We start from the raw sequence: 26,475 nt of genomic DNA, 5'->3' as shown, positions 1-26,475 counted from the left end.
CAGCACATTGTTGTTCATTCTCTACATGTTTTTGTTGTATTCAAACTCAAATTAGGTCAAGAAATATACTTACAAAACCGTTCAACACACACTGGGATGTCTCTTCCTTAAGACTCATTGACATTATGAAGGGACCAGTTTAAGTGTGACATGAGTGTGATGGTGATGTATACAGAGGGGATGGTGTCTGCCTATCAGCAGTTATAAAGCAGACACTATACTGTGCAATAACAGAACACAGCTTATAATAACTGTGACAGTACACCAATGAAGACAAACCATTTTATCAGGCTGTGAAAGATACTGTAATGAAGCATTAAATGTAAAAGCAACAGACTTTCACTACTTGCATTAATTTACTTTATTCCTCTGCCTCCATTATCAGTATTTTATGCAATCCTGCTGTTGTCGGTTAAGGACAGAATGTACAGCTGACAAAAACGTAGCGCTACAGAAGCCCTTGGTTTCAGCCGGACAGGAAGACAGGCACAGAGAGGAGAAACACAGACACACACACACACAACAGAAATTACCATTTAAAATGGAGGACAAATTAGCCATATGCACATATAGACAACCTAAATGTCAGTTACATATGAGGAAAACAATATCGACATTTACATTAACTTGAAATGAACAAATGAAGCGCGTCCACAAATGCATTTAAATAAATGGCACTCTTACAGCTCCGACAGTATCAACAGGTCGATTCTACACATTTTTAAGGCAAAACATCGATATTAGAGAAACACACAGAAAGGCATAGTAAAATATAAATTAAACGATTGCATATTCAGGTTTCCCCCAACGGTTAAAACTGTTAAAAACTGGTATTCTGCTACTGTTGTTAAAATATATCCACTTTTTCCAAGTACTCCTTATTGCGTATTGCTTATTGTGTAACTTCTAATATTAAATCCTTAGATCTTTGTTATATCTAATTTGTAGTCTAACAGACATCTATAGATTAATACTTTCATTGATGCTCTTTTCTAGACCACACAGTTTCTAGCCTATATCAAGGACTTACATTCAAAACATTTCTCCAACTTTCTTTCCAGTCACATCCATCCAAAAAAATCAATGCTTCTATCTTTTAATCTATTTTTGATGATATGCTTTTACATACTATATGCTTTTATATATATATATATGACTTGGGATACCATGGTAGGACCTCTGTCTAATCACCAAAGAAAACTAAAAACAAGGGAACTACAAACAACAGTAATGTAGCAGCTAGCAGTGCTTAGGTCCCTGTTGTCGATCGGTCATTTCAAGGGTAAAGGGTTACAATTTTTATACCAAATAGTTTATTTCAAAACCATTTTACTCAAATTCGCCAGTATAGTACCACAGATTCAAACCAGATATGACATAATAAAACCTTCTCACATTTCCATCTACTGACCAGTCAATACAACCATCACAAACACTCTTATCGAGCAGCGTAGGAGATCAGAGTAATACATCATAAAAACTCATATCAGGATATCAGGGTAAGGATGAACCTACTTCCAATTCAGCTGAACTTAAGTAAGAATCCCCTTCCTTAATTGATTATGAACTGACCCCCTTCGCTGATAGTCCTGTTTGTATTCCCACCTTTGCTAAACTCTGATTAAAAGGCCTGTAGGGCAGACTCACTGTGCAACACAGCCTACGATTAAAAAGGGACAGTAAAGCAGGTACATATCAACAAATCAATTCGCTCGCTCGAAAGCTCTTAGAGCTTACGAACGAGTTGGCTCTTAAAGCACTTGAGTTTTTATCCCATCTCTTTCAACACGCGAAAGGCAACTGAAAACATTAAGTCATTGGAGAGACTGTTTTTTTGGAGAAGCATCAGGTAAGACATGAGCAGGAGGTGGATTTTGGGTTGCGCACTTTTAAGTCTTTGATATAGTAGTTAGGCTTAGTCTTATCTTCTTGACCTGAAATATTTCTTTTCTCCCATGCTTTTTTTTTTTGTGTTTCCTCAGTCTTGTTAAAATAGTCTCACATCCTCTTGCAGGGGATGGCGTTCCTCTTTCATCATTCCCTCAATCCATTCCCATCGCTCCTCCGTTGTTCAGCTCTTCTCCTTGCGGGGGCTCTGGCTCTTGCCTGGTTCTGCTTTATGGCTCAGCCGCTTGAGCACCTTCATGGGTTTGAACTTTGCCCCTTTCTTCTTCTGCTGCTGCTCGCCGTCCGGATCCTTGTGGAAGTCTGGTGAGGACGACAACAGAGAAGAAGAGAATGATGTTAATGATGAGCATAGGATCTAAAACTGGAGAATTAAAGAGAGGAAGCACGGAGAGAGAAGAAAATTGAGGGAGATATGAGGAAGATGAATATGAGGAAGGCAGTTTCTGGAAGGAAGATATCACAGACAAACATGCTACGTTTTACGATTTACATCATTACTTCATTAGTTTATCATCAAGCGTTAGGCTTATGTGTCATGTTAAAACAGTTTAGTCTAGATTTTAGACTTTAGTGTAATGATGCTTTTTGAAAACCTAATGACTTCCATTTACATTTTATGCGTTTCATGGATTTGTTTATCTAGAGCGTCTTACACTGAGAGAAACCACTGCAATATCATCCTACCTTTTTTCTTCAGCATGGCCGCCATGAGTTTATCCTCCTCTTCTTCCCTGTGACAGAATGGAAGTTAGATTAAGTATCACCTATCCATCGCTACAGTCTGAGCTGCTTGCAGTGTATGAGAGACTCTAGAGGCACAGTAAGTACCGATTATTGATTACCTCTGCCTGTCCTGGTCCATGGTGTTTATGATTTGGTTGCGCTGTTCAATGATGGTAACCAGCTCAGCCATCAGCTCCTGCTCCCGATTCTTGTCTTCCTCACTCCACTCTTTGTCTGAGCAGTGGGGAAAGAAAGTCAGAAAGAAAGAGAGAAAAAAAAACAAAAAAAAAAAACATACAGAAACATACAGAAAAAAGAAAGAAAAGACCAAGAAACAAAGAAAGAAAGTTAGCTAATGTATAGAGGTGTAATTAAGGGGAATTAACTGCATGCTTTTTCATTATTCAAGATTTAAGAGCTCACACCAAACCCTGCAGTTCTTGGTTATGTATTGACTATTTGGGAGATTTCGTTCCTGTTAATAACAAAATAATAATGATGTTATAGAATTGAATGAAGCAAAAAATCTGAAGGTGAGTATGTTTCATTGGACAGATGTAGTATGGAACTGTTGATGTTAAATAATTTCTTTAAATAATGAAATAGTTTTGTTGATGTTCTGTTTGTCTGTTTGTTGATGCTACAGGTTAACTATTGATGCCTCATAACATGGGGACAAGCATTATACACACACACATACATATACAGGCAATGAATCTGATTAAAGTTTCTCCAAACAGGATGCGGCCTCAAACACACCTGGCTTGTTGAGCAGACACCTCAGCTCATACTCCACATCAGCTTGCCTCTCCTCCAGGTTCTGCTGCTTGTCTCTGCAGTAAGGTACAAGCAGTAAGCACATATAGTACATTACAAACCAGCAACCTCCTATTCACCACTTAAACCAGCACTCAGCAATATGTTTATCAGTCTGAATCACAAAGTGGGGCAGCAACAGAGCCAAATGTCCCATCCGCCCTAAATAAGATGCCATAGATTTGCCCTATTTGCCCACATTCTGGGCAAACAGGGCATTTATGGCTTTTGATATTTAAGTCTCATAATTCAAACAGTTACCTCTTGCTGCCACTTGGTGCCCCCAATGTGTGAAATTGCCCAATGCAGCTTTAACGTATTTGTGTACATATGCACATACAACCACATACAAACACAGTTTTCATCCAGTGTGATACTCACGTGTAGACCAGCTCAGCCTCCCGTCTGACTAGAAGGTGTTTCTCATGGATGAGAGTGAACCAGTCCACTAACAGGTGCTCCTCTTCCTCGTCTGAAAACACAGCAGAGGAATGGGAGTGAGAGGACATCCTCAGTTTATTTTTCTGTATATTTAATATATTTTTTCCATTGTTCGTCCGGACGATGTCAAGCTGTTTAGTTTTCTTACTTGAGGCATATTACTTCTCAACACCATAATTTGTTTAAATGTTGTTACCATTAAAGCTAAACTGAATTATACAGTTTAATTTAATCATATATTTATTGTAAATTTTTCAATATAATGAAACAAACTTGTATGTACTGTAAGTGGGGATAAATTCACATCTTTACAATTATGAAAGTGGATTTAATTAATTAAAATGGAAAAAAGTACAATACTGGCCTGTGGAAATAGAAATAATAGATTTAGGTCCCATAATTACCAAGCATCTCAACATAAGAATACTGATCTGAGCGACTAGGTTCCTTTGGATCACATTATGCATTATGATATGAAAATACAGCTAATCAGAAATCAGCAATCCAACACTAAGACACATGGTGAATGCCAGTAACTTAACCCAAATACAAGAAACCCCATTAAAAGCACTATGATGTGATACCATTAGGGTTGTCTCTGAGCTTCCTCTCCAGCTCCACTCCTCTCTGCTCCAGCTCGTCCAGCTGCTTCTCCAGCTGGCCCATCTCCCCATGGATGTCCTCCACTGGGATGTACTGATCTGACTGCACCTGGACGGACAGACGCACAGTGGATATAGTGTCATTTACACACATCCAGAGGAAATGTAACAAGAACAATACAATCCATCCATGTATGGCTATATATAACATACAGTGCAGTCCATTCACTTGCTCCACTAGTATTTAATTGTGCGAGTTCTTGTGAAAACCTAATTTTTGTTACCAAAAGGGCTCTAATAGCCTCATGTATATCTATCATAGATGGAAATATCATACATATTCACTGGTGGCTTTACATAGTTTGAACTGCACAACCACTGTTCAAGGACTTTTTAATCAAATGTCCCAAAGGTAACTGCTGCCCACTCTCTTTGTGAAACATATGCCCTGTCTTTAGTCTTGGTATCTGAGTGATTAGCTCAAGTATTACCTTGCGTTTGATAAGTGGGAAGCCGTGGCCCGGGGCCGGGGGTCTGGCAGGGCGGGCGCCGTGTGGCGGTTTGGCTTTGGATTTAGCAGGAGAGGGAGAGGCTTTCCTGTTGAATGGGTTCTCCTTACAGATCCGCTAAAAAGAAAAAAGAATCAGAGATTGAATACAATGTACGACACGTAATAACTATTTCTCCATCTTGAGGTGGTCGTTAATACCTTGTTGAATGAAGGGGGGGCTCCTGAGGCCAGTGGGCTGGGGGTCGTCAGGGGTCGTGGCGGAGGAGCTACGGCCCCTTTGGTCCCCGAGCTCCGGCTGGTCTGCGGCGTGGCTGGGGCCGAGCTGATGTTGGACGGCATGGGAGTAGGGGAAGGGCTTGCGGAGAGATGAGGCAGACGCTCGGCTGAGGAGGAGGAAGCGGAGGGGGTAGAATCGCACGGCCCGCTGATGGAGGGCTCTGAGACGCTTTTGGTGAAGGGGTGCTCCGGGGTGAGGTTAGTGCTGCCATGCAAGGGCGGCTGGGAGGAGCTGTGGTCTGAGCCAGAGGAAAGACTCTCCATGCTGAGGGCTGGAGAGGGAGAGCAAGAGGAAGGCTGAGAGTGAGGGAGAACTGAAGAGGAGAGAAGGGTAAGTAAAAACCAATAGAAAGTAAAGAGGGCAGAAATGAAACAGAAATTGAAGAAGTTGGGTTGAATGTAGGATGGAAAGAAAAGGACAGAAAACAGTTAACAACATCCAAAGGTGCATCTCAGTGGATGGTTACTTTGGAACAACAAACAAACAAACAAACACACAAACATGAGGTATACCCCTAGATATTTTCCTGAAGAAAACATTTAACGAATAATTTATAAAGTACAATCTGCCTCTCTCCCTCAGTCATTTGATTGATTTGAATTGTAGTAATTGTTACGGTCTCTTTGGTCGCCCTAATATCTAAAACCTCCAGGTGACACCAACGTTATAGTCCCCATGAAATGAAACTACATAAAATCGAGGACGTAAAGATGCCGTTTCATGGGGTCTTTAACATATGATGGTGGAAATCTGGTTTTAAAAAACTGTAGATTTAGATCAGATTTGGACATTGGTTGGTCACTGACCTTGATTAGAGCTGGGTGGGCGCGGGACGCGGGGCGCAGGCCGTTTCTTGCTCCTGGCGCTGCCGGGGCTGGCAGAGCGGGAGGAGCTACCTCCACTAGGGGGGGTGTCTGCAGCCGTCGCCTCAGCCACCCGTGTGATGCTGTACCACGGATGACTAGCCGCCACTACGGGAGGAATCTCACTCCCTCCTGCCCCCTCCTCTTCCTCCACCGCGTTATCGTCATCATCATCATCCTCGAACGGGTTGGCGGGCGGAGGGGGCGTGCTGGGTCTGGAGCCCTCCCCTTTGAGAGAGGACAGAGAGCCTGTGTTGGGAGGTGTTGCCAGTCCGGCAGGGGGAGGGGGAGGGGCTGGCTTCTTCTTGGGTTCTGATTGGACCAGGGCGAGCCAAGGCGGGTCTTTGGGTTTATGTGTGCCACTGGACAGGCTGGACAGCGAGACACACAGAAGGGTCGGGGGGTCACAGAGGGGGAGACAACACAATACAGCCAAAATGGAGGCATGGAGTGCCAAACAAACCGAGCACTGGGGATGGGAGGATATATCAAAATTCAATATATCGCAATACAAAAATGTGACACATATACACATCGTGGGGTAGAAAAATGAATCGTGATATTAGCTACATTTTATTCTGCTGTAGTAATCACAAATGAGCCGGCTTGACCATCACAGTTTCACAAGTGCTCCATCCAAATTATATTTGCACTTTGTAATGACATTTCTAAAATTGTTGTTTACATTCTAGCAAGCCAATGCTAGAAAGATTTGAGGCTCAAAAAATAAACGTAATTCTGCACAGTCATACTTTGTTGTCTTTGTTGTATCATAAGATAAGCATATTGTCCCATCCCCATGCTGGAACAACACATAATTCAGAATTCAGACAGAAAGACTATAACAATATGATTAAGGTGGATGAAATGGTTGGTATAGGCAGGAAAAGAGGCATTTAACAGAAATTCTGGTACCTTCCAGGAGAGTGGGATCTTTCCCGCGGTTTGGGAGGGAGCAGAGGCTTCCGATGTTCACCTGGGATTCCAAGTAAAATGTGAGGATGAATATCAATAAACGGTATTTTCATCTTTATTGTCATTCATGTTTTGCATTCAGCACTCACCGTTGACTGCATGGCTGTCTGACACGCGGGGGGGCCGGACCCTAGGGGCGGGGCGAGGGGGAGGGGTGGGGTCAGGAGCCCGACGGGGCGCCGGCACTGGTACCGGCCGACCGGTACCTTCCAGATGACTGACAGGTGTGGCAGGGAGGTCCCCATTAGCCGTATCTTTGGCTGGTGTGTGAGTCTCTTCCTCCTTCACTCCCTCATCCTCCTCTTCATCACTCTCATCAAAAGGGTTGGGAGGAGGAGAGGGAGGTGGTTTCTCCTCCATCTCTCTGCTGCCATCCTTCTCTTTTTCTTTTTCCAAAGAGTCTGTCTCATTTGTTGTACCAGGAGTGGTAGTGTCAGAGTCATTGGTAGGCATGTTGAGATCAACTGTGGCGCTCGCTGGGGGCGGAGTCTCTGCCTGGTCCCTGTCAGAGGGCGGGGTTTGATGTGGTGCGGTGTGACCAATCCTGGCAGACTGAACTCCTGTGGGTCTCTCACTTAGATCTGGCCGGCCATTCTGATTGACCAAAGCAGGCCTGTTGAAGTGATGTGTGCAGATCAACCCCCCAGAGTCGTTTCCTAGTTTGTAGGATCCAGGAAGCAGAGTGCTGCAACACTCTGAGCACCTGAGAGAACAAGAATAAGACAGTAAGAGGATCTTCAATGAATCAGAACCAGAAGACCTTAGAGAAGGACTCTTTAGACAATATAAAAGGCTGGAAATGGGCATTCGGATATAAAGCTAATCAAGAGCATTGTCAGACGAGCACAAGTCTAAAAGAAAATACTAAACACAGTGAGCTGGTATTACTTGACATGTAAAAAGTCTAGACTTTCATCTGTTTCTTTCTGCTCTCATGCGGACATTTCTACTGTAGCATGCTTAACTATAGAGTGGAAGAAACTCAAAACAATATAAGACATTGTTAGAAATCTGTCTACACAGCACAGCTTAGCCACGTCGTTAGCTGTAGCTGCAGCGTTCACCTGAAGCAGCTGCGATGGTAGAGCTTGCCGTCCACCAGAAACCTCTGCACCAGGTGGACGTGTTTCTGGCACACGGCGCAGGTGCTGCTGAGGGTGCTGCGCTTGACCGCCGCACTCGTCTCCACACCTGTCTGAGCGGGCTGCTTCAGCTAGCGCAAGCGGCCGGGACGTCGTTCACAGGGAGGGGACAGGGAGGAGACGTCGGGGAAGGGGGGAGATGGAGAGGAATGGGGGAGGGGGAGATCAAACACGGAGTCAGGATTCGAGGATGTGGATTCTTCATTCTGCTCAGCTACCTAAGAGCTACATCTACTCACTGCATCATCTACTGGTCGTCGATTCATGTAGTTCACTACTGCATTTCTTTTCCAGTTAAAAACCAGTTAATTTGATTGATACAAAAATTGATATGTCTTGATTCAAAGTTTTCACGAGTAAAAATCCAAAACAGCTAGGGTTAGTGACTCTGGGAGCTGCATTTTTTTGGAAATCATTCTAGCAGGCATTTTAGGTTTAGTTGGGTTGAGTAAAAAAGGGGTTAGCAGCAAAATATTCCCAAACTTGGCACACAGTGTTAGGAAAGTACGAGAGCAACTGTTAGTCTTTTTATGTACAAGAGAGAGTTAAAAGATAAAATATGACTGACCTAACCTTTGCTTTCACCTCCTAGCCCACCCCCCCACCCCCATCCTACTGCCTAGTCTCAGGACCAGAGAGTGGAGGGGAAATCAGATGTGAGGAGGAAGAAGAACAGGAAGAGGAGGGAGTGGAATGGATTTCCATCTGAAGAGGGGGTGGGAGTTGAGGAGGAGGGTGCCAGTATATGGGGGTATGGGGATGAAGGAGAGAGGTTGAAGGCATGCGAAAGAAAAGAGAGACAGGATACAAAGGCTATCTTTATAGACTTACTCTACCTCTGTTGCCTTGCCTTCCCTCTGCTGTACAGCACAAAGCCCACACATGGATGCAATAACTACAAGATACATACATGTGTATTGTACCTTGTACTGAAATGGCAGGATGGGATTTGTGGTGTACAGATCTGGTAAATCAATACCCGCAATCAGCACATGCAAAAATTATAAATATCTCATATAAACCAAAAATACTACCCAATAAAAACAACATAGGATGTATGAGGTTTAAGTGTGCATATCCACCTCAGTCAACACAAAAAGGCAACATCATTAACACTGCTTCTCTGCAATAAAAGCCACATAGCTGATACCCTCTGTGTGTCAGTCAGGGTTAGGGTTAGGGTTTGCAATTGGGAAACCGTGCAAGAGACTAAGGTGTCAAAGCAACAGCCAACACCTATGCAAATCTGAAAAGCTTTTGTGTCTTGGAAATCTGAGACATCTGAGAATTAACAGATCAGAATCTGACCAGAGCAACATGACAGAAACTCTAAAAACTTCACCTGAAAAGTACAGCTTGTTGGTTAACAAGCAACTAGAGTGGTTAGTTATATCATTCAGATCTAACAGTGTTCAGTGTTGTAGTTTGTTGGCTTCCAATGCGGCCAACAGGGCGTAGAGATTCATATCATGATTGGAACATGCACCCTGTAATTCCTGTATGTCTCCATATCTTCTACTGATAGCAAGTCTTGTTCTTACCTCAGGATCTACCTCTTTGTCTTCCAAAGGGGTAGCGGGCCTCTTCTGGGCCGGCTCACTGTGACCGACAGCACTTGGCCTCTTCATGCAAGGGGGGTTTGCTGCAGGAGAGAGTAATTGGTTAACAGAATTATTTAAATCATCATTACACAAGTTATTCAAGTTACTCCAACTGAAGAAGGGCTGAGGCTACACGTCAATAAAAAATATGTTTTCTTGTATATGGCTTAAAGTCTTGGAACTGTACGTCAGTATTTGGTATGATATCAACATTCACAAGATTTGTGTAGGGCACAGATTACGAGCAAGATTAACCTTGAAAGGCTGTACGATCTGTATGGTCTTCAAACTGCTACACTGCTCCCACTGAAATCTGAAAACCCGCTGACTGTAGTGTACCCACCTTGAGACTTGTTGGTGAAGAAGTTGTAATACTGGGAGACATAGGTGATGATGCTGAGCCGGTCAGGCACTCTCATGGACACCATATCCTCTGGGTCCAACAGAGCAGGAATGCCCAGCTGCGTCTCGGCCACCTCAAACGCCTATGAGGAAGCAAAGAAAAAGGAAAGGAGGGAGGGAGGGTGAGGTAGGGAGGGTGAAAGAAAGGAGGGAGAACGCAGGGAGATGAGAAACAGCAATGTGAAGACAGATAAATGGCTTAGTTGTATGTGTGCATGTAAACACATGCAAATGTGCTCTAGCCCACTCATCAGCTGATACCTGATAGCCTAAGTAATACCCTAACCTTGCTTCCAAAACATCACTCATTTGCTCATAATGAAATGTTTGGTCCTTTGAGGATAACCATCAGTCTAATGAAAAATTCCACTGAGGAAATGAGACAAACTCAGAGCGGGTTAGGTTATGTAACAGCATGGATATCGCTTGGCAGTCATACAACACTGAAATAATCCAGACTAGGTGGAGCTAGATTCACATTAATCAAAAAGCATTTTACTCACAAATAACTACTAATTTGCATCTGAATGGTTACTGCTTCTTATTGCCTTCCTACAGTCGTTCCATCGAAACCTAATTGAGAATGAATGCTCTACTCTTGACATACTATTGATTTGCAGCTAATACAGACCTTTTGCTATTCACTGCAATCTGCCATGGTAATGGCCAAAACAACCACTCTGTTATCGTTGGTGGAGATGCAAATAGCTCAGATTTTCAGTCAGTTTCATGTTAACTTATTTTAGTCAAAATGCAGACCAGTTCAGATGAGTGTTGCGGTCTAAAAAGTTTGCAAATAAATGTCGATAAATTTACAGAATGGCTCTTCCCAAATAGACCAAATCAGGATTAGATTACGCTCTGAAATCTACCTCTTAAATGATAAAATTCAATGCAGTAGTTTGCATGCTCTCTACATGTTTCGAGTCATGGATTAGCCATTCAGGCTTAGGCCTATTGGATACAGTGAATAACTCGCTCTGTTTAGAAAAACCTGAATGGCAGCCAAAAAGCTGGGAGCCTGTCTGTGGTGCTACCACCAGCTGCTCCACTTTACCCTGAAAGCTGTTGGATGAAAAGAATGTAAACAGTAGCATAGAGCTGCTGAAGCCAAGCTCAGACTATGAGGAGACGACCATTTCATCTCTCAATGTCATCTGTTGCCATATAGAAATTGTGGAATAAGCCAGCAAGGAAACACGATCAAAATGTCTCTTTGCTGGTTTCATGAAGCTGCAAATTCAGCACTCTTGTATTTAATATCCTCTCTCCCCTGGCTTATTTTAAGAGTTTTCTTTTTTATGACCCCATATGCTCTTGCTTCCTCCCTCTCTCTCCCTCTTATCCCACGTCAGGCTCCAGTAGGATTAAGTAATACTGCTTTCCACCCAGAAACAGACAGACACACTGCTGTCACACCCAATGCGACTACTGACAGTCATAATGCTTAATAATTTCAGTGCTGAACAAAACACATTGCACAAACAGATCCGATGCCTCAGGCTAAGTGTCACGCCTAATAGTAAGCTACACAGGCAAGCCAACTCACCCGGGCTTAGAAGAATGGGGGGAAAATACTGTAAAACGTCACACCTAATGACAGAATCAGACACATGAGGTCACAGGAGTGCTCACACCTCAAAACATCAAGTTGTAAAATTGACTCACCAGTCGGTTGTTCTCGTAGACATTCTCTTTGGACAGCGAGTCAAAGTCTCTGGAGTGACAAAACAGACAGAAAAATGAATGTTAACAATCAAAACAAAATGTGCGATATGTTCAATGTGTAGCCAGGCAATGCGCTACAGAGATAAACTGATACAATTGCATCTCAATGGAGTTGTATCTCCTTTTTGGCCAACTTTCTTGTAGAAGAACACTAAGAAGTAACTGTCACAGCCATGTTGAAACAGAGTACTGCTGCTTTTAGCCTGCTGACCTCTTTCCATTTATGACCCATCAGAAAGCTATAATTGGCTTGACAGTATGACAGACAGAAATGGTGAGTGGTTAGACCTAGCTTCCTAAGCACCACAGCAGACAATGGTCCTAAACCACATGCAAACAGTGCCTGATGGGAAAAACTGCTAGGATAAAAGGACAGGAGCTGCTGAGCCAAACAGGAGTGATGGGCTGATAATTACAAGGCAGCTGCTTTGAAATCCCTGGAGCAAGGAACTAAAGCCAGGCTCCCACCAGTAAACATCCTGCAGTAAAACTGGAAAATTTCAGAGTTGTTTTTGGATGAAGGTGTAGCTGTGTGAATGAGTAGAGGTACGTGGGGCACATGTGTGGAGTTGTTTGTGTGTATATTGGACAACAGAACGGAGGGGGGAAAAAACGCACCACAACCATGGAGAAAGCTTGTGGAGACCACGTGTAGCTCTCAAGGAGGAAAACCCCGCTGAATGAGCGCCGTGTCAGAGCCACACAAAGTGACCTCTGTTCTCCTTAATCTAGCTCCCATGGCCACAAACGTACTTAGCAGCAGCACTAATATCAAGATCATGTCACAACTCTGTGTCTCTGCTGAAATCCACTGTGTCCGAACCACCAACACAGGCAAAACACTAGATGACAAAGTTGGAACTGTGACAACTTAAGAAATGTCGCCCCAAACTGTTGTTACCAAGGTTACCAGGTTTTCGAGTCTCACTGAACTGACAGTGGCAGGTAAGACTGTGACACAGATGATGGAGTGGAGTGCGCGAATTGCGAACCTAATCCGCTGTGACTCACACAGTCTCACTCCCAGGTTTATTTTGGGAAAGGGGACTTGCTGAGGAACGATGTGCGTCGACGTGTGTCTGTGTGTGTGACCGGTGTTTAACTTCCACATGATCAGAACCTGTGCGGACCGGTATCGCTGCCAAGTCTGATTGGGTCTACACAGCGTGGTCGGATGGAAAGTTTTTAGCTTGCCTGTGAATTCAGGGTGGAATGGGATTCAGTGATATCGTCACAGTCAAAGTCAAAGGCAAAGCTATAAATACCTGAATAGTAAAAATAGTTTTAGTAGACGAGTAGGTGAGACAAAACGTGTGTGCAATATGTAGACGAATTTCAGGAAGAGATAAGGAGAGAAAGGGAACAGAGAATAAATAAAATTAGGATATAGTAGAGGTTGCAAATGTTTGCACTGGGGCAAATGGAGATCAAACTGAAATCAGGTGAACTGCGTGACACCGCATGAATGACTACATATAAGACAATTTTATTTATATTTTAATGAGATTTTGACTACAAAAGTAAAGCCAGAGATGATTTCTCTTCATCATAATCTACTCTCCCTCCTGGGTTAAGTGACAGTTGGTTTCAGTTGAGGAAATTCAGATGAGGCCAGTTGCTGTACTAAAGTCTCTCCTCTGTACTAATGTGATGCGTTTTAATGAGAATACAGTGGCTGCACACTGCAGTGCAGCGCCACAATGGCCTGGCACAGACATTAGAGCTAAATCCTGCGTGACAGGCGGAGGTCTCAGCTGCAGATTAGCCTGACGGACTGTCTGTCTGGATCAGAGTGAGTTCGGCGGGGCCACTGCAGCTACACAGAGGGCCGGACAGGGAGGCACGCTGGGACACAAATCGAAGAGACAGGGCTCAAAGGCTGGGTGTTTAGGATTTGTCCACTCTCACACTTTCAACTTCATCGCTGTACTGTGTGTGTGCGGCTACGTTCCACTTCACTGACTTGTCCTTCAGTAACTAGTCCAGTGGGTGTTTGTTCTACTAGCATCCAGGTGTAGTCCAATTTACTCACAAAGATCTGGACCTGGGTTGGGGTCAATTCCTGAATTAACTCATCAATTCTATTTCAACTGAGGAATCAGAATTTGAAAAAATCTACAGGAAACAGAATTAGAATTAAACTGGAATTTCAAGAAGTTGAATTGAATTCATTGAAATTCTGTGAAATTCCATGGTTATTTTGTTTTTTCTTACCGCGTATCTGAGATTACATACAGTGTTATATATTATCAGTACTGACTATTGTAAAATGTTAAGGGTTCCTTTCAGGCGGTAATTGATGCATAACATGTAATTTTAAACCATACATTATGATTGTCTGTTATTTGATTCATGATGTTTCATTCATAATTCAACCCTGGTCTGGACAACCTGGGGGGTGGTGGCATGACCAAGATACTTATTTAAAATTAATCCTGCACCAGGCTTTTTCTTCTAGGATAAGGTGGAAGAAGACAATTTAACATGTTATTTAGCAGCGACATGGGCTGTCCCAGTGGGAATCAAACCACTAAACCCTGACAGTATTAGTGCCATGCTCTACCCATTTAGTTACACATAACCACATCATCCAGCACAGGATCACAGCGTTCTCCCACAGACATGCATTTCCAACATGAGTCACATGAAGGTCAGTGTTGCTGTAAAGTGTATGTTCACTGTGACACTGCAAATAACGTCCACTTCTAATCAATGTATTCAACTTTTCTGGTCATCACTGCAGCACCTGACTTCATCCGCAAATTGGCATTTAAGTTTATACTCCAGATACAGAAACATACTGGTTACAAATGTATGATGATATATGATGTGCTCCAGGAGTATTGAAAGACACAGGCTACTCTTCACCAAAAAACACACTGCTTCATATGTTTGAGCAAAGGAACACAAAGGTTGGTGGTCCTCACTTTCTGCTGTACGAGTCATGTGTGAGTTTCTCTTTTTGTCCTCTGACAAAACAAGGGCAATTCATTTTGCATCGCTGTAATTAGTAATGGTGATCACGTCGATACTGTGGTAGACAGCCTTTGTTGGTTTCTGTGCTGTGTGCGTGTATGTGCATTGCAGGAGGGGTGTGTTGTTATTATAGACAAGGCATGGCTTGTCAGCCTAAGTTAATTACAGCACACTGGCCTCTCACCCTCCAATGTTCATATAATGTTCATAAAAGTGTAACTGAGCTAATAACTAACGGCTATACACACAGAAACATTATTTGCACAGGATGATGATAGCTTTTTTTTGGTGGCGATAGCTTTTTTTTAGAGTGTTTAGTAATGTTATCTCAATCTGCACCTGAACAATGTGAAAGAGATCAAGAAGAACAAGAATGGCCACTAACAGAAATTATGACAAAGGCACAGCCTCTCTACATATCCAGTGGTGTTAATGCGGTGTTTTGAGTTGTGAAACTTTCTATTTAAAATTGATTTGAAGAAAATCTATAAACTATATCTATAAATTGACAGGAGCCAACGTAATCCCAGCCATTACAGCCCTGTTTCATGGTATAATGTAGAGCCAGGATCAGTTCACGACCCGGCTGCAGAATAACTGTTTGGTCTGCTCTTCTGTCCTGATTGGATTACTGTAATCATTCCAGTCTGAATGCAAGTTCAAAGCCAAAAGTTAGCAGCCTGTCACTTTGTAACACTCTTCACGGAGCTGTCCCCGTTACATGAGGACAGCTGCCATGTTTATGCAACATTTATCTTATCCTTGAATTTATATCATACCAGTGTATCAATGCAGAGTTAGATTTGGATCTTAATGCGGTTATAATTAAAATGTCACCACAAAATTATCGCCCAGTCTTGTGAAACTGAGCTAGCTCTTGAGTTTTGTCAAAATATAAGATTGCATGTGTAACGTTAACAGAGATGACACATTAAGCAGCTTGCTTGCAAATAGCGTGTTAGTAACAATGTTAGGACATTAGATTACTTACATCAAGTCTGGTCTATAACGGTGTATTATGGCGCAAAATGCCAAACCGTCTCGAAAAGACGTTGACATGTTCTTTATTTCCACATCGTTGTAATCTTCGCATTGTATCCGACACCACTCCTGAAGAGCTTTCAACGAGCCCATCATATTGTTGTAAAAATCCCAATATTATTCTCAAATCGACGTGTTGTTGTTCCACGTGTGAGAAGGGACAGGAGAAAGTCTTTCTTCCAGTCCGACACGATTCATCAGCAGCGTTTCAGTGAAGAGGACACAGGCAACACCCGAAATTACGATACATTCATTTCCAGCCAGTGAGTCACGCCAAAAAAGCTAGCATGGTGACTAGCAAGCTAGATGTTAGCTAACTTTTGCAACTACAACATGCATTATGCTCTCCACTTATCTGGAGAGCGGAGTTACTCCATCAGTAATAACTGCATCTAAACACGAACTTTGACCAGAACCATAAAGTTAAAACTATATCTGATGACCCACGCTGATAACGTTAGCCTGCAAACAAAGTTTATTTAACAGAAATCTCGACGTAGCCAACTTAGCTAGCTAGCTTGTAAGCTTGCGTCTTGTTGATGAGTCCTGCCACTGATGATTCACTTTCTCAACGTCGAGCGATGTGGTTTCAGACGAAGCTTAAAAACTGTCAGTTTCCTTCACTGTGAGGTGGACCACAACACAGTTATTGTTCGCTGGTGCAGTCTCCTGCAGTGACAGTCCCATTATCTCTCTCTGCCTTTCTTCTGGACACAAAGGTGCGGTACATCGCGCGTTATTCTCAAAGTCTCAACGTTTTGCGACAATACATCCAGTTACACTGTAATAAATGTATATCACGGACACTTAATTTTGATCAATGCAGCAGGGTGCCTGTGCCAAGCCATCCTCATCGCGTTGGCAGCCTGCCCACCGCCCTGCTCAATGTCACGTTGTTGTTCCTCTCTGTGCCCAATCGAGGGAGCTGCACACACTGCTCAAGCGTCTATCCACGCGATACATTACAAAGTAACGCGATAGTTGCCACCTGAGTCTTCGGAGTTCCCGAAAGATGGCGGTGCCTTCAGAAGAGGCGAGCCTGCAGTCTCGCATCAGTAAGTCACCATACGGTATTATAAGATTACTTTAGGACGTAATGTGATTTACATTAACGCAATGAAGCTATATTAACAGTTTGCATTCGCCGCGGACAGACTGTCCACGCGGAAAAGATTGTATACGAGTCAAGAGAGCGAATGTCATCAAACCAAAAAGTGCAATTATTTCGCTATATGGAACAAACTCAGTCAAATAAGACATCGCCGTTACAATGATGAACTATGTTTATTGTGTGTTCAAAATATGTCTATTACTGTCAGTTTAACATAGCCTATTACTGATACAAGACAAAGATCATTGACATTTTCGCTAAACTTAAAAGTCCCACTGATATCCAGCTAAGTGCTAACCTAGCTAGCTATGGTTTTTCCTTGAGGACCAAGCCACTTGGTGACGATGATATGTTTTAAACCACAGTCCACCCCAAACCAGTAATCATACTTTAACCCTATAACCTTAGACGGTTAAATCATTTTCTGCGAACATGAACTCTCTTCCAGAGCTAGAAATCAGAGAACCAGTGGTCTTCACAATGTAAACAACCTGGGACTGTTCTGTTGACAAGAATCAGAGACTGAGAGCAGCTTATAGGACGTCTGAGGTTTAACATCAGGTTTAGTACCTGTAAAATCAACCTGTGAATTGTCATTATGTGCACAAAGTTGATCCCCATTCCTTGTTAACGGTGCAGCTCTGAGAGACGAATTCACAAGTCAATACTGAACAGATCACGATCAGGAATAACGTGAGAGTAATGTTTTACAGTTGGCTTTCACTAAATTTAAAGTAAAAATTCAACACTCTTGCATTTAGCAACCCTAAACTACACATTATAGATGCCAATTTGCAGGTATGGTGTATAGAGAAAATGTGAATTGGTCAACATCCATTTTTTGGTCGTGGTCTTTCTAATTTGTTTTCTCCTTTCCCACAGACAATGCCACCAACCCTCTGAACAAGGAGGCTGACTGGGACAGTATCAAGGGCTTTTGTGAACAGCTCAACAATGAACCAGAAGGGTGAGACTGTGAACGAGTGTTGCTGTCATTCAAAAAAGTATTCTCCAGCTTTAAATTTTTTAGCTAAACTTAACAGTAAAAGTAAAAAGGCAATGTCAGCAAAGCAAGAAACACAGTACAGAAAGTAAAACCTAAAACAGAAGTCATGGTTTTAAGAAGTGATTTAAAATTTGATGCTGATTTGCAGGTAGTTCCAGAGTCTCAGAACCCTAATGGCAAGGGTCCAGTCACATTTTGTGTTCAGCCTTTATACCTTTTATTTAGGATTGTTTGTGATGGATTTATGTACTCCAGTCCATAAAAATATAAATAATACTCCAGTCACGCATTCATAGAAAGTTATGGAATTTAAAATGTCAAAGGGCTGAATACATGTCTTGAACGACTCTATGTGGAAAAATCTATGTGCATAGTCTTCCAGTTAGCTTCCAGTCAATGAAGAAAGGGTTACGGTTTGTTTTGTTTTCTTTCTTTCTTTTGTCATTATCAGCCCCCAGCTTGCAGCCAGGCTCCTGGCCCACAAAATCCAGTCACCTCAGGAGTGGGAGGCTATGCAAGCGCTTATGGTAAGAGAGGGTTAGGGTTAGACAAGCCCACTCTCCATCAAAACAAGCTGCAATTGAGTGGCTTATGTGGGTTGACTAACAGCCGTAAAGCTCCACATAACATGTCATCTAGCTTTATTTTTATTGTAATGAAGGCTTGTCTGTACGAACATAAGACCAACAAACTCAAAGCAATCATTGTTTTCCCCAGGTCCTTGAGACGTGCATGAAGAACTGTGGGAAGCGGTTCCACAGTGAAGTGGGCAAATTCCGCTTCCTCAACGAGCTCATCAAGGTGGTCTCCCCCAAGGTGCTGACTGACCTCCATAACTGTTTTTTGGCTGTGGTTCATGTTGTTGCACCATTTGGGCACCTACCCCACATCCATAACTCTTGTTTTTGCATTGGTTTGAGATTGTAAAACGCTGTTATCGAGTGAATAATTGCATTTAGTGGTTGTGTAAACCTTAAAGGACTTTTATTGGGCCAAAAGTGATTTTTGAAAGCCAGAACTCTCAGCACCTGTCAAAGTAATTGTTGAGTCATTGGTGTTGATCAACAACCCTATCAAATCCCTGCAGATATATCATGCTAATTTTGTGCTATGGGACAATAAAAATTATACTTAATGTACCTATAATCTCTTTCGTGAACATGCAGCTTTAGATTAATGGGGAAAAAAACATGCCAGGTTATGTGAGATGACCTTTTTACAAAATGAATACAATACAGTTGCTTCCTCCTGACTTTTTTGAGTTGCTAAGTGCCTATATTTCCCTCTCTACTTCAGTTGCTTTTGGAGCAGGATCTTACAGTATTTCTCTAAAACAATGGCATTAATCCCCTCTCCTCCGCAGTACTTGGGTTCCCGGGCTCCAGAACCAGTGAAGAAGAAAGTTCTAGAAATGATGTACAGCTGGATGGTGGGGCTGCCGGATGAGACCAAGATAGCAGACGCTTATCAAATGCTGAAAAAACAGGGTGAGCGCTCAGTCCAGTGACTATGTTTTTTTCAGTTCCCCAAATTTATGTTGCTTTAACAAATAATGTTTTGTACATCATAGTATCAGTTCTCATTTTTATTATGATGACGCACCAGCACAAGACTAACATCCTTAGTCATAGTTAATTGAATCTAGTATGATCTTAGTAATGGGAGTTTACATTCAGTGCAGCCAATGTTTATGTAGGTTTGGATATTAAACATCGATGCCTGTCTTTACCATGATTTAATTTTTGGTATCAGTATAGATTCAAAGGTGTTGACAAGCTTTAAAATGCTGGATTATCAGACGTGGCATCAACAAATGTTTGACAGAAAACAATTTACTCTCGCGTAATGAACATTTTATTCACCCAGGAGAAGGATAAATAAAAAGTGTTAATTTAGAACCAATATCCGATGTGTCATGTAACATTACCCAGGTCTTTTGACACTATTCCTTCTTTTTAATTTCACTTTCCACAACTAAAACAAAGCTCTTCATTACCAGTCTGAATGGCGACCTGGATTCTGTATTAGTTGAGATCTATATATACTGTATGAAAAGGGGGATGTGCTGTTAACAGACTGTTTATTTGTGTTAAGTGAATAGGTGTCCTTGTTCTCTTCCAGGTATTGTCAAGCAGGACCCAGTGCTTCCTGATGACACGCTCCTCCCACCTCCTCCACCCAGAGCCAAGAGCGCCATCTTTGAGGATGAGGAGAAATCCAAGGTAAGAGTGATGAAGAAGCACAGAACATCTTCAACAGGTTCACAAAAGGAAGGAGTTGCATATCGTGTTGCTTTCATGTCATATTTATGAAAGTCATCCTAATACACCTTTTTACCCATCTAATCCTTTGAAATGAAAACTACTGGGGAAATCGTTAGGGGATTCACCGGTTTACCTCATTTCCCCTCTCCCACTCTTCCCCTTCTCTTTCCTCTCCTTCTCTTCTGTTCTATCCTGTTTATGTAGATGCTGTCTCGCTTATTGAACAGCACTCACCCTGAAGATCTAAGAGCAGCAAACAAGCTCATTAAGGAAATGGTACAGGAGGTGAGTCACAGCCTTTGTTTACAGAGTGTCTTTTGTGTGTGTGTGTGTGTGTGTGTGTGTGTGTGTGTGTGTGTGTGTGTGTGTGTGTGTGTGTGTGTGTGTGTGTGTGTGTGTGTGTGTGTGTGTGTGTGTGTGTGTGTGTGTGTGTGTGTGTGTGTGTGTGTGTGTGTGTGTGTGTGTGTGTGTGTGTGTGTGTGTGTGTGTGTGTGTGTGTGTGTGTGTGTGTGTGTGTGTGTGTGTGTGTGTTCACACGCAGACACCAACTGCACAGCAAGCACAACCGATTGATTACGAAGCATCACAATACACATGAATCCTACTTTGTATTGGTGTGAATTATGTACTTAAACTCCCACAACACTGAAGCATCCTAACAGACTTGGAAAGTAGAACATACAACATATAATCAAGGCTCTGACTTGGCACTAATCATACATCAGGTTTTAGGTTCTGAATTAAAAGTCATTGAAGTCTGTGATCTTGAAACATTACTATTTATTTTTCATGTAGAACACCTGTTGTAGAATATGATCAAGATGCAAAAAGTGCAACAAAATAATTATGTTCCCAAAATCATCAAGACTAATAATCATGACTTAAATACAGTACATGATCACAATATCTAGCAAAAGTGGGGTCAACATGATAGCTATAATCATGCAGCCTCACTCACTTTTCTAATCAAAAAGATAATGGTACCTAGTACAAAAGTATAAACAAAAGAAAATCAATTTTATAATTTCCGGGTCTTGAAAAGTTTGTGAAATTCACTAAATTGTAAGACCCACTGTCCTTTTACATATCGTGATATTTGTTGTGATGAAGAATAATCTTGTAATATGGCCTCATTTACCATCATATTGCATCACTTTTAGCATAATCACCTTGATGAACACTGACCCAAATCAAACCTCACTTCAGTCAAACAATTAAGGTCCGGAAAAAGCATGTAATTTTGAGACTGACAATACATAGGGATCCTGGGTGCTAAGACCCTGCTGTCTTTCCCCTTCCTTCCCCTTCCCCTTCCTTCCAGGACCAAAAGCGCATGGAGAAAGTGTCGAAGCGGGTGAACGCCATCCAGGAGGTGAAGGAGAGTGTCAGCCTGCTGAGCCAGCTGCTGGAGGGCTACAGCAAGGAGAGCTGCTCCCAGAGCAACCAGGAGCTCATTAAGGTTAGCAGAGCTCGGCACAGAACCCAACAGCGCAGCATAACTCGCATCAACTGCAGTGTTAAACTCACTAGAGGTCAACGATACTGCACACACACAGAAAATCTTATGTCGTAGTCGTTTTTTGGGTGTATGCGTGTCAATAATCAGGTTTGTATTTGCAGGATCTTTACCAGCGTTGTGAAAAGATGAGGCCCACACTATTCCGATTAGCCAGTGATACAGAGGATAATGATGAAGCCTTAGGTAAGACTGTTGACATCATTACTTTGATAGTACTGTTGTATTATGTAAGGCAGAACAGGACTCTTGAGCATTATGGAGCCATTAATTTGATTACATTGCAGACAGATTGCCTGCTACCAGGCTCACTCCAAAGGGAAATACTCTGGGAAACCTCTTTGGTGTCGCTAACAGCTCAAGTAATGAGATTGTAATGAGAGAGTTTAATTTGTCATGATTGTAATAATGTGTGGCTTGTGTAACCTGTGAATTTGGGTTTCTCAGTTGTATTAGAGTGGGGTGCCTTACATGATGCCACCTGCACCCTTTGGTGTTGAATTGCATCGTGCTCTGTCCTGGAGCTGTATATTTGTATAATAATAATAAAATCTGTATAATCAGTGACAGTCTCAAATCCTGCCATGTTAAACTGAGAATACAATGCAACCACAGTGGCTTCTTTACTGGTTTGTAGTTTATCTTACTGAGCTACCACATCAGCTCATCCAGTCACAAAAAAAGTTGTTTTCAAAGTTTTCTAACTCGGGTCTAAGTTTCATGAGAGTTTGTGGTTGCAGCGGATATCTTGCAGGCCAACGACAGCCTGACACAGGTCATCAACCTGTACAGACAACTGGTAAAGGGAGAAGAGGTGAACGGAGACAACATAACCATGCCCTCGCTACCAGGTAGGTGTGTGTGTGTGTGTTTATGGGTTTGCAAGGTCACTGTGTGAAAATCACAGGATAATTTGGCATCCATCAGTATTTACTAAACTTTAGTAGTATAACAAATTCTGCAAAGGTTCCCATAGACTTTAATATACATAGTTTTAAGATCACAGATGGATCTTCTCTGTCCCAATCAGGCAGCAGTAGCATGGCGCTCCTAGACCTGGCAGGACTGAACACGTCACCCAGCACAGCACCCTCCAACCCAGACAGCCTCAGCCTGCAGACTCTGTCTCAAGAAATGGGCATCAGCCTCCTGGACGACGAACTTATGTCACTAGGTATGCACAGCTCCTTCTCCAGATCTTTCAGCGCAGCTATGTCTTGTTTCCACGGGCCAGGGTGAAGCTGTCCTGTTGCCTGTCGGGCTTAAAGATGAGCAAATAATTTGGCAGATTTGACCAAACTTATTACAAGCTCTGACATGAGGGATTGTTTTTGTTTGGACGCTTCCAGTATATTGTTGAAAATGTTTTGAGCAGCATTCCGTTTTAATAGTTACTATTAAAGTATATAGTATTAAAATTACAACTGTTTCCCAAAATAAGTAATTGGGAGAAAAATATTGATGAAAATGTAAATTGTCTCCTGTTTTTTTTTTTTTTCAGTTCTCTCACTCTAGTGCTGAAACTAAATGCTAATTTGTGGTGTGTGAGATGTGCTCGCTATTTTCAAAACTTGCTTCTTTGGCTTGCTGGCTAATCAATGGAGATACAAACCAAAACATTTGAGACAGCAACTAGCCTCAGCTGGACAGAACGGAGCTTGTGAAAACAAGGCATTCTCTCTCTCTTGCTACACTAGCTAACCTATGTTGTTTCTGACCTCTCAGGCCTGAATGAAGTAACGCCAAATTCCAACCCCACCCCTCAGTTAGGAGACTTCAACACTTTTCAGGTAGGAGGTATAAGAAAACACATACAGACACTGATTTCATTTTCAAAGCATTTTACATCATCTTCCCCCCTCCCCTGACTACACTCCTCACACACTCGTATTAACCCTTTGCTGGGTCTCTCCAGTCCTCTGACAGTGTAGACCCAGCTGCCCCGGCGGTCCCGGCTGCAGTGCTGTTACCGGCTGTGGTCCAGACTCCGCAGGCTCCACTGGCAGCGGCCCCCGCCGCTCCGCCCAAAGCCTTGGATGAACTAGACCTGCTGGGAAAGACCCTGCTACAGCAGTCTCTACCTCCAGAGAGCCAGCAGGTCAAATGGTAAGATAACTGGACTGTAGGATGTTTAGCTAATAACCTATCAGTCATCTGCTGCCTGAAGGAAGTATGGCCGTATTTGTTATTGCCATGGATTGCCATGGAGAGTTTGACGTGAACCAATGCTGATTAATCATTGAGCTGAAGTTTAATGCACTTGATAACCCTGAAAAGGATAATGTAATACACAGCAGCACTGTTGAGGCATGTTATTTTTCAGGGTTGGGTTGTTTTTTTTGACATGCATACAACCCCTGTGTAATTCTAATGGACATCAATGTTTTCTGTCCTTTCTGTGCTTTTTATCACATTTTGTTGCTTGTCCCTCACAGGGATAAACTCCAGCCTCAGTCCAGACCCACATTACGAGACCTACAGACCAAGTCCAGCACCAACTCCAGTCCTGCTCCAAGTGCGACCATCACTCCCACTCCAAGCTTGGCCTTCCCTTCAGAGCAGCCTGTGCCTCTCCTCACCTCCAGTCCCAGCCTCATAGCTCCTGGAAAAGGCTCATCGCCGGCCGTTGACCCTCATAACAACATCTCTCTAGCCGACGTGTCCATGCCCCTGGAATCCATCAAACCTAGTAAGCACAAGCTCAAATAGGCCTTTATTTAGGTGGTTTATGAATGAGTGGATGCATGTTATGGACGGTGGATCTGTGCAAATATCATGCTGTTACAAACTCTGTGTCTCTTCCCACTGAGAGAATCAAACGAGTGCAGATTCTGTACAGTCCTATGACATGTTTTTGCCGTTGATATTTAGACCCAAGCAGTTATACATTTATATGAATGTGATTGCAGCTCTCTGGCTCCCTACTTCAATATACACTTGCTAGTTATCATTAACAACTAGCATATTACATTCATACATAGCAGCACTGCTTATACAACGTGATTTATTCTAAAATATTTTGTCTTACAACCATCAAGAGATTCAGGTATTACTGTATATCACTGTATGGCAGCAGTCCATGAAAACTAATGGATGAAGAGCTCAGAAATGTGCTCTCCCATTGTTTGACATCATTGACACTCATTTGCATTTGAAGAGGATTATGGGAACAGACATGATTTATGCAAAGTGATTTTTACCACACCATGAGGGAGTTTCATGGCACCCAGTTATAGAGGAGTGAAGTTTCTTATCTCCACCTGGCAGCTGCCCAACTTGATTTTGACTGTATTCAACCTTCCTTTATTCCCCTAGATCACATCCTCTTGTTTTCTCTTTCTCTCTGCACATGTGCATTTCAGGCAGCTTATTACCAGTGACTGTATTTGACAAGCACAGCCTGCGGGTTTTGTTCCACTTTGCCCGAGACTGTCCCCCATCGCGGCCTGACGTGTTGGTGGTGATCATCTCCATGCTGTCCTCAGCTCCTGTTCCTGTCACCAACATCCGCTTCCAGTCTGCTGTACCCAAGGTAGGCTGATTATCTCTACTGTTCATACTGATGACAGGGTAGGCTAGTTAAAGGGACACCATCCCAAAACCAGAAAGTCTCTGGTCTAATCCTAAAACAGCCATGTGACCTGGTCAAGTGGATTTGAGCATGACACTGAGCCCCTACCTACTCACTTATTATAAGGCAATCTGGATAAGAGTGTCAACTAAAAGTCTAAAATCTAAATGTTTACGACTATGCAAAGAAAGGTTCAGTCAATCGGCATGTGTATCTGTTGACTACTCAATTATTTGCTCATCACTTGTTGATTTAGTTTTCATGTGTGTGCAAACGTGTGTCTAGGTGATGAAAGTGAAGCTGCAGCCTCCGTCTGGCACTGAGCTCCCAGCCTTCAACCCCATCCTGCCTCCGGCTGCCATCACACAGATCCTGCTGTTGGCCAACCCTCACAAGGTAAATATTTATATTTACCTCCCATCTTCTCCTGTCTGTCTGCCAGTGTTGGGCTCACTTCAGGATGGTTCTTTGATATGTGCAAGTTTTCAAGTAAAAGGAGAATTTATTAAACTCAAAGAAGGTCTTTGGAATACCCATTCTGAAGAGCACCTGTTTCTTGCTGCCATGGACATTTCTGGCACCAAGTAGCGCTCCTAATCTTTGGTCTTTTAAAGATAAAGAGGTTTGATTCTTTAGATGGTTATAAATCTGGTGTAATTCAGTTCAGTCCATATTTTCACATTTGAAACACAGAAACCATGAATATACTGAAGATGGTCACACTGGTACTTCTATCTGATTCTGTCTTTTTTGTAAACTAACTGCTGTATGAGCATACAGGTTGTGTTGTCACTGAGATTCGTTCACTGCTGGTGATGTAACATTGGATTAACATTGGTTTCTTGTCTTTTCAGGAGAAGGTGCGGTTGCGATACAAGCTAACATTCAATCTGGGGGACAAATCGTATGATGAATCTGGTGATGTCGACCAATTCCCGCCTCCAAACACTTGGGGGAATCTTTAGTGAGAAGGACCAACATCCTGTCATCTGATCTGCTGC

At 42.6% G+C, this 26,475-nt stretch overlaps 2 protein-coding genes across 5 annotated transcripts; one reads left to right on the top strand and one right to left on the bottom strand.

Annotated features, from left to right (window-relative positions):
- Window positions 1-68: 68 nt before the first annotated feature.
- On the bottom strand, window positions 69-16,899 carry micall1a (MICAL-like 1a). The gene is made up of 16 exons (XM_071547410.1): window positions 15,957-16,899; window positions 11,930-11,978; window positions 10,203-10,344; window positions 9,800-9,900; window positions 8,181-8,329; window positions 7,206-7,819; window positions 7,057-7,117; window positions 6,085-6,512; window positions 5,200-5,591; window positions 4,982-5,116; window positions 4,473-4,599; window positions 3,829-3,919; window positions 3,391-3,464; window positions 2,751-2,865; window positions 2,593-2,639; window positions 69-2,208 (listed from the first exon to the last, which is right to left on the bottom strand). Exons 1-16 carry the CDS (start codon window positions 16,100-16,102, stop codon window positions 2,072-2,074), a joined length of 2,808 nt encoding a protein of 935 aa, XP_071403511.1. The 5' UTR covers window positions 16,103-16,899; the 3' UTR covers window positions 69-2,071.
- Window positions 16,900-17,018: 119 nt separating this feature from the next.
- LOC139667959 (ADP-ribosylation factor-binding protein GGA1-like) lies at window positions 17,019-26,463 on the top strand. Of its 4 annotated transcripts, none has more exons than XM_071547422.1 (17): window positions 17,019-17,061; window positions 18,000-18,084; window positions 18,575-18,650; window positions 18,841-18,939; window positions 19,487-19,610; window positions 20,245-20,345; window positions 20,592-20,672; window positions 21,709-21,846; window positions 22,008-22,089; window positions 22,644-22,754; window positions 22,934-23,077; window positions 23,629-23,693; window positions 23,819-24,009; window positions 24,339-24,592; window positions 25,266-25,435; window positions 25,760-25,870; window positions 26,329-26,463. In XM_071547422.1, exons 1-17 carry the CDS (start codon window positions 17,019-17,021, stop codon window positions 26,437-26,439), a joined length of 1,986 nt encoding a protein of 661 aa, XP_071403523.1. In that variant the 3' UTR covers window positions 26,440-26,463. The 4 variants fall into 4 exon arrangements, with proteins under 4 accessions (XP_071403523.1, XP_071403525.1, XP_071403524.1 ...); XM_071547424.1 differs by having other exon boundaries at window positions 22,644-22,758; window positions 22,941-23,077; window positions 23,819-23,997; XM_071547423.1 differs by having other exon boundaries at window positions 22,644-22,758; window positions 22,941-23,077.
- The last annotated feature ends 12 nt before the right edge of the window (window positions 26,464-26,475 follow it).

Source organism: Centroberyx affinis, unplaced genomic scaffold (assembly GCF_046629955.1).
Source record: "Centroberyx affinis isolate AG114_WGS23_722 - 3 ecotype Tasmania unplaced genomic scaffold, CSIRO-AGI_Caff_v1 ptg005908l_1, whole genome shotgun sequence".
NCBI classification, from domain to species: Eukaryota; Metazoa; Chordata; class Actinopteri; order Beryciformes; family Berycidae; genus Centroberyx; species Centroberyx affinis.
The sequence above is the reverse complement of the archived record's forward strand: the minus strand, read 5'-3'. Positions and strand labels throughout refer to the sequence as shown.

Excerpts from the sequence above, each read along its gene's own strand:
- micall1a (XM_071547410.1), bottom strand. The coding sequence starts at position 16,102 with ATGATGGGCTCGTTGAAAGCTCTTCAGGAGTGGTGTCGGATACAATGC. Across the intron at positions 5,592-6,084 it reads CCCACCCAGCTCTAATCAAG|TTCTCCCTCACTCTCAGCCT; the intron begins GTCAGTGACCAA and ends TCTCCTCTTCAG. Across the intron at positions 3,920-4,472 it reads GCTCAGAGACAACCCTAATG|ACGAGGAAGAGGAGCACCTG; the intron begins GTATCACATCAT and ends CTGTGTTTTCAG.
- LOC139667959 (XM_071547422.1), top strand. The coding sequence starts at position 17,019 with ATGGCGGTGCCTTCAGAAGAGGCGAGCCTGCAGTCTCGCATCA. Across the intron at positions 22,755-22,933 it reads AACCATGCCCTCGCTACCAG|GCAGCAGTAGCATGGCGCTC; the intron begins GTAGGTGTGTGT and ends TGTCCCAATCAG. Across the intron at positions 25,436-25,759 it reads TCCAGTCTGCTGTACCCAAG|GTGATGAAAGTGAAGCTGCA; the intron begins GTAGGCTGATTA and ends ACGTGTGTCTAG.